Below are 14,182 nucleotides of genomic sequence, written 5' to 3'. Positions count from 1 at the left end.
AATCAGCTCGACTTACAGTCATCTACAAGGGAGGTGACAAAAATGATATGAACAACTATCGCCCTATCTCGATATTGCCACTGTTTTATAAAATCGCAGAACGTGTGGTACATAAAAAATTACAAAGCTTCCTAGATAAAAAAAAACATAATATGTAAGGAACAGTACGGATTCCAGGCTGGTTAATCCACGCAGACTGCTCTACTGGACATAAAAGATTGCCTTCTTTCTAACTTTCGAACAAGAGCTTTTCACCATCGGAATATTTCTAGACTTTCGCAAAGCTTTTGATTCAATTAAACACAATATCTTATTACTAAAGCAAGATAAATATGGAATTCGCGGTATTGCACACAAATTGTAGGAAAGCTATCTTACAGGACGGAGGCAGTCTACATGGCTACAGGAGCTTAAATCCGACACAGGTATAATAAAAGTCGATGTACCACAAGGCTGTATCTTCGTCCCTCTACTTTTCATTTTATATATTAATGATATAGTAAATATACACTCAACTTCAAATATGGTCCTCTACGCTGATGACACCAATGTATTCTTTTCCGATCCCAACCTTAGCTTGCTTGAATATCGATCCAATACCTGGCTCAATGAACTGCGGACATGGCTTGATGCCAATAAGCTTGAACTAAACATAAAAAACTAAATATGTGCTTTTCCGCGCTAAAAATAAGCCTCTTGATCATAATATCCGACTATATTTTAATAACACAGAAATTGAGCAGGTGAATTCTGATAAGTTTCTAGGAGTTCGTTTCCGCAGTGGCTTGGGCTGGACCGATCACGTCAACAGTCTGTGGATACGAATATCAAGATCAATTGGGATAATTCAACGACGTCTATATGTTCTTACATTCCATGTAAAAAAAAAGTTATATTTTTCTCTTATTCATTCTCATATTGTGTACAGTCTCTTAGTGTGGGGAACATGTAATAAAACTGACTCGGATAGGGTGTTCTCTCTACAAAAAAAAGCCTTACGCATTTTGGGTAGATATCCTGTTAGTACTAATGTCATGTTTACCTCTTGTAAGGTGTTACCATTTTTTCTATGCTACAAACACTACTTAGCACTCCTAATCTACCAAAAAATAAAACATGACTTTGAATCTTTTTCTCGTTCTTATTTGAATAGAGAAATAACCCATAACTTGTGCACAATTTCTTTGATTGGTTCTAGGCCTCGCACTAATTACGGCACCCAGACTACAGATCCCCAAATAACAATCTTATGCTACACATATCCAACATTAATTGCTTGTGCCCAGGAGAGTGTCAACATTCATCAATTCAAGAAGAAAATGAGTCATCTTTTGAACAGCCCCGTGTGAAATTTTGTTATGCATACCTGCTGTATTTCATTGTTATTCCTACTGCTCTGTGCGAATGTGTTTTTTCTTCTTTTTTTTCTACCACTTACTATCGCTCATTGTTGATGACTTCTTCAGTATTATTTTCTGCCTGACCAGTGCTTGTATAATTGCTGATGTTGAATTCCCGTCTCGCTGTGTTTGATGTACCCCTGTTCTCACTGACATGTTAATCTGCGCCATATGCACCGACGTGTAATGCGGGTGTTAGGCCTCGTCAGGAGACATCTTAGTCTCCTTAAGCCTCTCCCCGCGGACACCATGTATTGTTGTCTGAAATAGAATAAATAAAAAATCATATGCTGCAAAAAGATTTCTTTCAGAAGCAGGCTGCTGACCCTCTCAGCTTTGCGCTGGTATCTGATGATGTTGACGAGGATACGCCCCTCCCCCCCTCCCCCCTCCACTCCCTCCGCCCCCGCAATCCGACCAGTCTTGCAAGCAAGAAATGAAGTGAGATATGCGGCATGAAAAACTTCGCGATATTGCCTTTTTCGCAAACTGTAAATCTGAAATCCCTATAGCCGTAAATTTTTTTCTCTCAATTTGATTAATTCGGTTAGGAAGCGTCAACGATTCGTTCTCTCACTTTCTTTAGGGCAACTAAAGAAGAGAGCTGAGCTAGTTGGTGTTTTTGCCTTCGCTGCGACATATTCTCTAACGCGAAAAGAAAATTAACAAAAGAAAGACAGGGGGCAGGACAGAGCGCTAGACTTAAGACGGCGCTATACGGGAACCTATGAACACTCCGTCTTTTTGAGCGAAAATGTTAAAATCAACAAGGGTAGAAGAGAGATAGAAGCTAATCATTTCCAGAAAATTGTGAACCGATACTCCGGCCACATTCTGGAAGCCCAAAGGGCCAGGCACTCCAATGCTGCCGCTAATTGAGAAACTCGGTCCGAGGTATAGGGGTGGGGCGGGGGGGGGGGGGGGGTGTAAAAGCTCTCCTCGACGTCAACCGAAAAAACATGAAACTCTTCCTCTCTGCGTGGACAAGAAGTGAATCACCCCACTGTAATAGCGCATCAAAAAGGGACCGTTGAGAGGCAACAGATCAAGGTGGTTTTTGAAGAAGCTTTGACATTTGCCCTAGCCAAGAATCTTTTTCGGTGACAATTGCTCCCAGAAGCACATTTGCTTTGTGCGTCTTAGCAGAAAAGAACGAGGACTCTTTCATCGGCCTTGTTAGAAACGTAGAGAGCCGTTGCATCCTTGAATAAAGTAAATGTATTTCTGTATATGTTGACTGCCTCCCTTCCGGTTGACGTATCGGTAATTTTAGCAAGACTACCAAGGAATCTGTACAGATTCAGTCTTGTTTCCAGGAGAATTAAGGCCTGCGTTGCTGTTGAAAAGAACTTCGTTCGCTCAGATAATGTAGAGGGCCTTGACTTTATGTCAGGAAATGAACCTTGATAGGATTAGGAAGCACGTGCCAGTATGAAAGATACTTTGACCCCGTTCTTTTCCGCAAAGACACACAAAGTAGATGTGCTTATGACAGCAACTGTGACCGAAAAAAGATTCTTGGAAAGGAGAAATGTCGAAGTTTCCTTAAAAACACCTTGAGCTGTTGTCTGTCAACGACCCTTTTTGGTGCGCAATTCCAGTGAGTTGATTCGATCTCTGCTTGCTCGGGCATGAAAACACAGGGGAACAATTTTATGCTTTTTCAGTTGACGTCTAAGAGTGTTTTTACTCCCTCCCTCATGCTGAGTTGTTCAATGCTGTTAGAGACTGTACTGAAGTGCCTGGTCCATTGGATCACCAGAATGTGGCCTTTCTTTCGGTTGCCAAGTTCTTGAATATGTTTAATTTTTATCTCTCTTCCACCTTCGTAGATTTTAACATGGACGCCTTTGTGCGAAAAACAAAAGGGTCTCACCTGAGTGTGGCACTCACGACACCGGTGAGAAATAGTCCCGAGAAGCCAGGAATGCCAGACAGCCTCGTGTGCACGTAGAGCGGGATCAGCTGCGTCAAGGACAAGGACCAGAAAATTTGAAGGACGCTTAAGCTTCGCTTTTAAGAGTGGAACACGATTGCATTCAAAGATCCATGACTGCTTCTCATGCTTCCCGGCAACCGCAGCTTATGTAACCGTAACGTTTTCCTGGAAACGCAGGTGGCGGACGCTATGCGCGAAGACGAGCTTTCTGGTTCTTTGTGTGTCTCTACCCACTGCGGGTGCCACCGCTGCCGCGGATGCGCGCCATCTGGCTGCTGGTGCAAGGAACCGAGCGGGGTGCGCCGCTCCTAATAAGACAAACCTCAAACGGCAGGTGGAAGAGGGGTTGGGTTTGCGTTTCCGCGTAACAGAATTATGTTTTCTCGTATATTCAATTTACTATCCGACGCTATCATGTTTGTAGGTTGTGTGTAAGTTGTACTTTACGAATTTTCTGACGCATTATACTTTGAAAAATTCAATTAGTTCAGTAACGCCTCTGCGCCACGCGGGGGGCCTAGGTGGATCCGGGATTTGTGGTTCGCAATGATTTTTCTCGTTCCGATATTGCCGCCGGCGTCGACGCCAGCCCGGACACCGACGCGGACACCGACGCCGGATTCTCTGCGACACGGGCCCCTTAACGCTATCCTGTTTTTATAGGGTTGAAGTGATGGCTGTCAACCAGTATAAGTGTTCGTGAATATACGATATTTTGGCTACGAGACGAAATATTGTGTTTGCAATCGAGGTATCAATTCAATAATTTGTGTACATGTGCCGAGACACATGAAATGCACTGATGTCGAACATAGAAGTCCGCGTCATCAACTACACAAACTGCAATTGATGCGATTGTCACTGCGTAGTTTGTGTAGTGTGCGCAAGGGCTTACAGCATTTTTGGTGCGTCTGCACGGGCTTTGTGGCCACAAGAGCAGTAAAAAAATCACCGCCTAGTGCATTGCTCGCGAGGTGCTTGTTAGCGTGTTTGGTTGTTACTTGCACATGATGGGCGCGCTTGTATGCGCGTATATATATATATATATATATATATATATATATATATATATATATATATATATATATATATATATATATATATATATATATATATATATGTATATGGGGATACATTTCCACGTCTTATGACGCCGTTTTCCTCCAGATAGGTTTTTTTAATTGTTATTTTGGACTCACATTGCCATTTTCTTATAGGGTACAGTTGGCTATATATTTCTTACCTGTTCGATCTTGTGGATGGTGCCAGATAGGATAGGGTCGCAATCGCGGTACCAGTAGACCAGGGCCATGGCCACGATTGCCAGGAAAGTGGTAGATACCACCAGTAGCACGCTTCCTGCCATCACCGTCCTGCGACGAATTTCTGAGCTTCAAAATCTGTCGCGTTAGTGTTCATCAAGCTGGTTATATTAATGTCAGCAAATGCGCTTATGCGCATTTGTGGGTCGCTCGCAAATGGTACAATACTGTTGCTCATGCACAATAGCCAATGTTGTTTCTTTTAATGTACATAAAGTCCGAATCCGAGCAACACATGTCAAATTTCGTTGAGTACGTAAATCTGAAGCCATTGGTCGCTGGTTGAAAAAAGCAAAGAGCGCAACAGAAAAATGAACAATATCGCGCAAGAAAGTTCTACATTTAAGTTGAGAGTCGGCACTATAGTATCGTTTGTTGTTGCTCTTTTTCTGTCCCATTTTTAATAGTCATGGCGTAATTTCGTTAGTATCACACAAACTTTTTGTCACTAACATTATGCATCAGTTTACGCGTAGAAGTGATTTCTCAATCACGAGGCAAAGGAGCTCGGACGCAGGAATATCGCGAATGGTATCGTTCCGGTAGACGCGCGCCTACTCGCCTGTGAACGCCATCGCAGTACAGGGCTATCGCTATCAAGGGTGCGCCAGGAAGGCCTACCTCTGTGCTTCTGGCAGCGACCTGGCAGCTGCATACCGCTGCACCACCATCTGATCCATGCCCATCCTGTAGATGTGGCCCGACAGCAGGCCCACCGAGCACGCCCACACGTTCTCGTCGGTGGTGAAGTCCAGGCTCGCCCTGCGCGTATGTTTACCACACTACAGAGCGGAACGAGGCGATAGAAGAAAGGAATGTATATGCAAGACAAAGGCTAACTTCTCCATTAACCCTACAAAGCTCAACGGATCATTTTAAATGCGTTCGAAATCTTGGGCACTTCATTCACTTTCCAGGGGCTGTGTATCTATGTATCTAACGGTTTTCCCACCTACCTTGGTCACTGGCTAGTCCGTGGTGGAACGGGTAACGCATCGGGCCTGCTGTGTTAAGGGAACAGGATTCGGAACCAACTTGGGTCACTGCATATGTGCCAATGTGTACATACGTGCATCTCTTCAACTAACGTCTTTCACGCGGACATGGGTCACTGTAGATGCGGGACTGGGTAGGTCATACCGCTGATGGAAGAAACTCTTCGACGCCGACTTGAAGTACTGAGCATGTGCCTGTGATGGTTCGTGGGCCCACGGACTCAGATACAGGTAGCAAAGTCACAGACAAGACAAACATTTATGATCGACAGACAGCAACCGCTACACTTACGATGAGGCCAACAAGACAATGAACTATTTCTATAACGGTCCACGCAGTCCACAGTTCAAACGAGTTGTTACAGCGCGTGTCTTGCTGACGAGGCGCTCAGCCTTAAGAATATCTTCGTAAGATGGTCACTCACAGTACTTGCCGATGTTGTGGAGGGCGTCGGCGCTTGCAGACTTGCAGCGCAGTTTATACGACGAAATCGCACAGGCGGTCAGTGCACCAGCAGACCCTGAACTACTCGCACGACAGCACGGCTCGCCAACTTCGGCACTATGTGTCACTGAGCGTGCGGTAAGCGAGGGCACAATTCTCAGTGTCCGCAGCCACCGGCGCGCCACGCTTCTCGTCTCGGAGGCCACGTGTGGACTTTTCGGCAGTGCCACTAGATGAGGTAGCGCCTCCGGAAAGAAGCGCGTGAGAGGAGCCCTGTTGCTGAACAACGCGTTTCTCAGCGTTAGCACGCACTGGCGCGCCATGCGTTTCGGAGGCCACGGACAGGCTTATCGGTGGCAGCGCTAGATGGCGCTGAGTGCCTTTACGTGGTGTCGATTCAACACCAAGTCACACCCATAGTCAAGCAATATAGGTACCTCGGCGTATACATCAACGATGGAAATACTTACTCAAGCAGCCACCAAGGCACTCTGAAAATAAAGGGGGAGCGGAATGCAGAAATAATAAAATGCAGGTCACTTCGGGGCCACAATAAATATGAGGTGGTGCGATGAATCTGGAAAGAAATGATGGTGCCAGTGTTTCACGTTAGCAAATGACATCTGTGCTTACAATCGATGTCTTGTCGGGGTTGGAAATGAACCAGGTCAGTATGTTGATTGGCTTTGGAAGCCCACAGAAAAACCCAAAAGTAGGCAGTGCAAGATGACATGGATTGGGCAACTTTTGATGTCAGAGAAATGCAGAGCAAAGTTAGTTTTGAAGAAAGGCTCAGGAACATGGATCAAGATAAATGGTCGACTAAAGCGCCCAAGTATACATAGACCTGAAAATCGTGGACACATAATGGAAGAAGAGGTCAAGAAAGTTGGCGTCCAAGTACAGTATAATTGAAAGTGTAAGCAGAGAGCGAGGAGTCGTCAGAATTTCAGAACGAAAGTGAGAGAAACCGAGACGGCGAATTGGATGCAAAGAATGCAAACAGAAAAGACCACGAAGATGTACAAGAATGGGAAGAAACAAATGAGAATGGAAATTATGTACGATAACACAAAGAGCGGTGCCTTGCTATTTGAGGCTCGTGCTGGTTGCCTGAGGACAAAAACATACCGGAGCAAATATTCGCAACAAGATGAGGTATGTGTATACTGCAGCAAGAATGCGGAGACCACTCAGCACATTCTAATCGAATGCGAAAGGGCTCGCCCAGTGACAGCAGTAGGCAACGTACATGCATCTTCCAGAAGCGCTTGAATTTAATGTGGACGGAAGCACCAACCGGTCAGTAGTCGCGATAATCAAGAGGCGTTTGGAGTATTGGGGGGAAAAAAGCAGAGAAGAGATTGATACGACCGGATACGTTACAGGCATGGTAACGGTACAAGATAGAGAAGTTTCGAGGAAGAAAAAAAAATAAGGTGATGTATGCAAAAATGCTAGAATAAAATAGAAAATACACGTAAGCATACCTTAATAAATCGGACCTACTGGGTGATTATTTGACCCTGCCCCGTTTCAAAGGAAATGCCGATGATAATAATAATAATAATAATAATAATAATAATAATAATAATAATAATAATAATAATAATAATAATAATAATAATAATAATAATAATAATAATAATAATAGAAGCGCCAAAAAGGAGTCGTGCACGCCTCACACATAACTAGTTTCGGCGGTGGCAATACGTTGTGTCGCTGTATTGATTCAACGCTAACGCATTACTGTCGACGGTCATCATGAGATGAATGCTGCTGCAATTTCTCGATGCGCTGAGTTTGATGCTTCAAAATTTCTCCTTAAAAGCGGGCAACGTCACCCAATGCCCATGGTATAGTGTTTTCGATACGCTGCAGCGAAGCTCCAGTTGGTTATAGTTCATCAAAACCAATTATTAATTATTTGCTTACTACACTGATTAACTTTGAGTTTTAACTCAAGCAGCATTCCACTGTTTTTTGGCAATGTACTCTCCATGGCGAGGAATAAAAGTGATCAACTTGTTCTAACTTTCCTTGAAGTTGAACGGTGTTCGAGCTTTGTGGAGTTGGAAAGGGCATTTATGCACCGTAACTTTGATATCCGATAAGTCTGCGTAGTAATGTGAGGACCTTGTATAAAAATACACGTGTTGTCATTACATTTGGAATGGTGGTTCAGCTAGACATATGTTTTTCCCCTTCTTTTCCGTTTCTTTTCCTTACAGATTGAAATCTTAAGTTAAACTATGCATGGAAATAAAAGTTTTTGCTTAGTACAACATGGTCAGTTTCACAACACACTTAAGCGACCTAATAGCCGATAAGGGACCGACGAGAAAGACGAATAAAGAATTTACCAGTAATTCTATCAGCGCACAGCGCACTACGAAACCTGCTATTTAGAACAAAAACAGCGCGAACTATAACAAGAGTGCGCTGTTTTCGTTCTATAAATACCGTGTACTAACTAGCCCAACAACAAACTTTGGTGAAACGTGCGTTCCACGAAAAATATAGTTACACATTTGTTTGTCTATGTTAATTTACAAAAGAGGGTGTTTCATTTCTCTCGTCTTTTTTTTCTTTTTCGAAGCGTTATACTGGTTTAACTGCTTGCAAAAGCGACTTCTGCGGGGCTTGTTAGACCAGACCGCCACAGCACTGGTTTTTTCGGCCAGCACCGCATCCACGAGCACCGAAGCTATAAGTGTTGCGAGGCTCACCGGAAGATGTACGGCTTTATGTCGATGTCGCTGAAGGGGCGCCTGGCGACTGACGCGTTGGCCGAGGCGTCGTAGACGGAGTCGTACAGGATCTTCACCAGGATGGTTAGCGGGCAGACGAGGATGAGCACGCCCTGCACGGCGTCAGCCCACACCACGGCACGGAGACCACCCTGCGCGTGCGGGCTTGACACGTACATACGCCAGCAGCCAGAGGGCGCTTCCGCGCACATGCGTTCATGTGCTTGCGCATGCATCTCGGTACGTCCATGCGTGTTTCTTCTGCGCATGCGTGTGAGTGTGAGCATGCGTATTGGTGCGTGCGTGCAGCGGGATCACATCGTCGACATCGCGTCCAGTGCCCGAAATGAAACGTTCATGCACGGTTGATGTACAGAAATTGGCAACTTTTACGCTCTGCATGTCGACAAAAAATTTAGGTCAACATAATTAACGAGAACGCGAAAATTCAGAGACTCGCCAGGAAGTGAGCAATGTGGAGCGCCATGCATGCTTTATTGGGCCTGGTTGAACATTAAGGAACGGGAAGCGCAGGGGGTGCGAAAACTTCAAAGCAGGCGTTTCCGGCTTCACGCAGTGCAAAACGTATGTAGCTAGAGGTTTCTCTCGGCTTAAGGAACTTGGTAATTAATAAAGATGGCTATAATGATAAGTAGCAGGAAACATCCGAAAAAAAGAACGACAAGCTCACCAACGCAGTGTAAAGGGTGCCAGCGAAACCGATGGCCACGCAGCTCCACACAAGCGGTATGTGAAATGCTGTAAGGGAACGATAGACTTTGTGTTTTGCTTTTTACAGGGCACCGGCAAAGTGGCACTTTATGGAATAACAGGATTATTCAAAAGGCAACTCGACTTCACGTCAAGAACGCGGACGAAGCAGAGGGGCTGTGAGTAATATAATTAATTAATTAATTAATTAATAATTAAAATATTATATTGGTCAGGTACATTCTGTGGAAATGAACATTCAGTGGCTATGGTGGCCAGTTCTTTATTCATTCGTTTGAAGTTTAGTGCTTAAAGTGGCAGGGATCATCGCACCGCTGTAAGAGACACACTGAACAAACGAGTGCTTACACATGGACACGGCGACTCCCGCCGCAAAGATGCTGATTGCTCCTTGCATTTGCTGTTCAGGGGCAAGAAAGAAAAAGGAACAAGAAAATGCACGTTAGTTATATATTTTTTCTAAGATAGTGCAGACGTGTAACTAAAAGGAAAATAAGCTAAAGAGTAAGAAGAAGGCATTGAACTGTTTAAGAAATCAGAATCTTTTTGCGTGTTTTATTTCTTTTTTTTTAAAGATCTCTCCTGGCGAGACACGGTAGCCTGCAGACCCAAACGTCCTACCATTTTTTGGGCAGTCTACGGCACTGAAAGTGTCGTTCTATTGGCCCACGGCGATTGGTGGTTGTCGAACCCACAACCTTTGATGTTAAAGCGAAGTTAGTTAAGGCACAGTTAATTAAGATAAAGTTAATTAAGGCACTCGAACTCACTGCCTTTGGTGAGAGTCGAACCCACGACCTTTGGTGCTAATGAAGGTGATGTTAATTAAGGTACAGTTAATTAACATATAGTTAAGTGAGGCACTCGAACCCGTGAACTTTGATGGGAGAAAACAAGCAATAAAAGTAACAACGCAGTCAATGATAACGTCAGGTAAATTAATGAATTTCTCGTGAGCTCAGAGGCTTTTGCCTTCCTCCTCTTTAGCCTATGCTAACGTAACTGTCAACTTTTCTGAGGTGGCGGCGCAGGACCACGTTTCGTGTTCGTGCGTGCGTTCGATGGGGGCGAAATGCGAAAACACCAGTGTACATAGATTTCGGTGCACGTTAAAGAACCCCAGGTGGTCGAAATTTCCGAAGTCCTCCACTACGGCGTGCCTCATAATCGGAAAGTGGTTTTGGCACGTAAAACCCTATAATTAATTTTGTTTCTGTTCGTGCCTGCGAATTCTGCATTCACAAAGCAATCCACACAGGCGCCATCGCAGTACTAATCATCACTATGTCGTTCAATGCTAACGCAGTGCCATTGTCAACCAGAATGCCAAATATGGCATTGCGGTTGGCAGTGATATTGCCATTTCGTGTGTCTGCTGATTTACCCTATGGTTTTCATGATGCATGGATGACACAGGGACGATCATTTTCGAGAGTTTCAGCTACTTCGTTTTATTTTTCTCAAATTGCTTCATTGTTAGAGGTGATAGAAGAAATTGAAACGTCGCGTTGCCTTGCTGCAGGAGGCGATCTTCGCTGGCAACCTTAAAGCTTTCTCCCATTGCAAGGGACACATTTTACTTTTCTCCCATGGCGGAGCCGAGTGCCCTCGTCACGTTTGAGCCACAAGCGCCTGCTCTTTGACACCTCCCCCCCCCCCCCTCCCTAAGCCAGACCTTATTTTTTTCTTGTTTTTTTTTCTGCGCACATACTTCCAGTGGTGGCTTTGTGCATTCTGTATTGGATAATTTACCGAAGTCACACGCTTTAATCGGCGACGTTGCATGCAGTGCTGGCACGTAGATATACTTATGCGCGTGACCTCTAGTTCTCCGGCAGGAAGCGAAGCTCCCTCGAGGATAAAGACGTCCGGGCTTCGTTGGAAATGTCAGCGGTTTCCGCTCGGCGGTTTGATATTTTGCGCGCACGATCATCAGCGCGTGATGTACACACGCCCCTCCATTTTTTTTTTTTTTTTTTTGCTTACAATGCCCAAACCGGGGAGCGGCCTTTCAATGATTTGTTAGTTAAAGTGTAGTAAAGTTTTCTTTTTCTTTTCCAGCTGTTGTTTCATTTTTTCTAAACTATCGCCCGAACCATAAAGTTGCAAACACGAAGGACGTTTCTTCGGAGATCCTCGAAAAGCGCTATAAAACTCAGCAAGCAGGTGCTCATTTTTGCAGTCACAAGCCACAATGGGTCCGCAATTTTCGGCATGAACTGCGAGTCGAACAGGCTGCTTGCAAGGCGGGTCGACTACGTAAGGAAGGTTTTTTTGTCTAGCCAAATGCCCTTTTTGTCTCCTTTGTGAACATGTATATGCTTGAACCATTTTGTTCCGAAACGAGTAACCTTTATCATGTTCATCGGTACAGGTTTGGTTCGGGTTCGGTTCCTATTGATTCACACATATAACAGTGCCTTTTGGTATATTCATACACTGCAAGCGTTGAGCGATGCACAGCCGGGTATAAAATTAAAAAAAAAAGATTACACGTATTCAACGCACATCTTGGAATCTATGTGAAGCGAAGCCTTCCCGAAGCTGTCAATCCAATTCTGCAAGTTTTCCCATTTCGTTCCGGCGTGCTTGGCTGGGTCAGCAGCAGAAGCTTACGTGCTGCTTGCTGGGTCATTTGGTTCATACTGACACTTGAGAAAGCCAGCGAAAAAATTTCAGACGCAAGCATGACAATGTCTCTTCCTTCTGTCGTGCTTGCGCCTCAATTTTTTTTCGCTGGTTTTCTCAAATGGAGGCAGCAGCCGCAGCCACAGTCAGGAAAGTCCGGTAGCGTTCGAAACGAAAGCTCCGCCCAAAAAAAAAAAAATAAAGAAAACCCGGTCGAGGAACCACATACGACGAAGTCTGTCCGCAACAGCGGGAGACTGATGGCGATGCGGCTTCGTACCCAACACGGCATTCGTCTTCACTGCAATCATTCCGCCCTCACCAAGGAGGAAAAGAAAAGAGTCAACCTGGCGACTCAAAGGAAAGATAGCGCGATCGTTCCTAGTGCGGATTCAGGCACTGCACATGTACTGTTTCGCGACTATAACGGCACTTGTCCGTAGGCGGCATGATGGGCTCGACGTTCACAGGCGACGCATGCGCCACAACGCCGATTTCGTAAATAATCACGAATTTATCGTAAAAACACGATTACAGAGAGAGGGGACCGAGGACGTAAAGACAGAGCGAGCGCTTTATGTCCTCCCATCTCTGTGGTCGTGTTTTGTTGCTAAATTTCTTATTACTCGTCAAGTACCAACTATACCAACAGCAAGTGCTGTTGATTTGATACAATTGGGCATGAGCTGGGATAAAAGACTAGACTGGAATAACTGGAATCTGTAGTCACACAGTTAGAGAGCCTTGGACAAAGCAACAAGGTGGGTGGTGATAATCACGACGGGATTTCTTGTGCCGAATTGATCGGCGGTCGTGAAGAGACTGGTGACCTTGAGGCATTCCTCAGCGTTGCGGGAAGCTTGAGACAGTTGCGCACACTCGAATGCGTCAGGCGGTACGGAATCTCCGTGGGTTTAGACGGGAGCCAAGTGGCTTTAGTACGCCAGCGGAACGCAAGCCTCTTGCGTCCCCTATAATGTGTAATGTGTAATGCGTATAGTGTAATGTATTGTCCAGTGTGGTTGAAGGTTAGCGCCCATATACAAGTGCAAGAATGGCAAAAAAGCCGGTGGTCGCCTGCGGTGCTCTGCCTTAGACTTAAGTCATTAAAGTCAGGACGCGGTCACAGCCGGAATAGTCAGCCGTCGTCATGACTATAGAACAAAACGCACGTCCTGTTCGCTCAGGAGGGGTGATTATATGTCGCTGACTGTGGCCGCTGGCAGAGCCGTTGTTTCCGCGGAGCGTGTCAGTTGTTATATGGCAGCAATTGTCCAAAGCTATCCGGCAGTAGTTGTGCAGGGACGGCACCAGTACAAGTCGATGCCGACGGGATCGAAAGGCTAAGCAGGGCATGGCACTAGCTGAGGCTGTTGTGGACTGGAAGTACGCTTAGGAGGCGTCCTGTGACGTTGGCACTGTGGGCACGACCGAATGTAATGTACGAGTGCTTGCGCACTGGCGCAAGATGACGCAGATCGATACCCAGTACCTCCAACGAATGAACGCAAGGCTAGTGAAGAACGGTGTGAAGCAGTGTTGGCAAAAACCGCTCGACTCCCAAACACCCCAAGCTCTTTCAGTGGCAAATGGATGGCGATACGACAGGACCAAACGGCATTCATTTTCACTATAACAATATATATAAAGTTGGTTTTCCATAGAACGGCAAACTCTGCATTGTCTATACTCTTAGAAACGGTAATAACGTGATCCTGACGTATTTACAGCGTTGAGAAACGGAAATACACATGAAGCACACAGTACGGGTGCTGTTTTGTGTTTTCGTTTTTCAGTGCTGCATATCAGAAATACTCAAAGCCTGACTGCCTTAACAATAAGGTGGTCACCAGTATTCGATCGCTTTATTAACCCTGCAGTCCCTCATTAGGTAAACTGCTTTTGCTTTAAGCCGCGTACATGTGCGAATGCAGCTACTATTTTTTTTTTATATCACTCGACGTTCTTGAA

General features: G+C 45.1%; 2 protein-coding genes across 5 annotated transcripts in view; one reads left to right on the top strand and one right to left on the bottom strand.

Annotated features, from left to right (window-relative positions):
* The window catches only part of LOC142572274 (sodium-coupled monocarboxylate transporter 1-like), a 69,237-nt gene that overhangs the window by 18,471 nt on the left and 36,584 nt on the right, over positions 1–14,182 (bottom strand). For all 3 annotated transcript variants that reach the window (XM_075681257.1, XM_075681255.1, XM_075681256.1), the window contains exons 3-8: positions 9,932–9,983; positions 9,543–9,610; positions 8,831–9,003; positions 5,283–5,423; positions 4,583–4,712; positions 3,277–3,365 (exon numbers count right to left, since the gene is read on the bottom strand). In XM_075681257.1, coding sequence (XP_075537372.1) covers positions 3,277–3,365; positions 4,583–4,712; positions 5,283–5,423; positions 8,831–9,003; positions 9,543–9,610; positions 9,932–9,980 — 650 coding nt within the window. In that variant the 5' untranslated portion in view covers positions 9,981–9,983. The remainder of the gene's footprint in view (positions 1–3,276; positions 3,366–4,582; positions 4,713–5,282; positions 5,424–8,830; positions 9,004–9,542; positions 9,611–9,931; positions 9,984–14,182) is intronic.
* The window catches only part of LOC142572277 (uncharacterized), a 63,824-nt gene continuing 53,157 nt past the window's right edge, over positions 3,516–14,182 (top strand). Inside the window, exons 1-2 of one of the 2 annotated variants that reach the window (XR_012826035.1) lie at positions 3,516–3,636; positions 9,651–9,741. Coding sequence is in view for 1 of the 2 variants with exons in the window: in XM_075681260.1 (XP_075537375.1) it covers positions 3,597–3,636; positions 9,651–9,741 (131 nt within the window). In the remaining variant the exon portion in view is untranslated. The remainder of the gene's footprint in view (positions 3,637–9,650; positions 9,742–14,182) is intronic. The other variant, XM_075681260.1, reaches the window with a different exon arrangement.

This window comes from Dermacentor variabilis, chromosome 2 (genome assembly GCF_050947875.1).
Source record: "Dermacentor variabilis isolate Ectoservices chromosome 2, ASM5094787v1, whole genome shotgun sequence".
Lineage (NCBI taxonomy): Eukaryota > Metazoa > Arthropoda > Arachnida > Ixodida > Ixodidae > Dermacentor > Dermacentor variabilis.
This window is presented reverse-complemented; position numbering and strand designations above follow the sequence as displayed.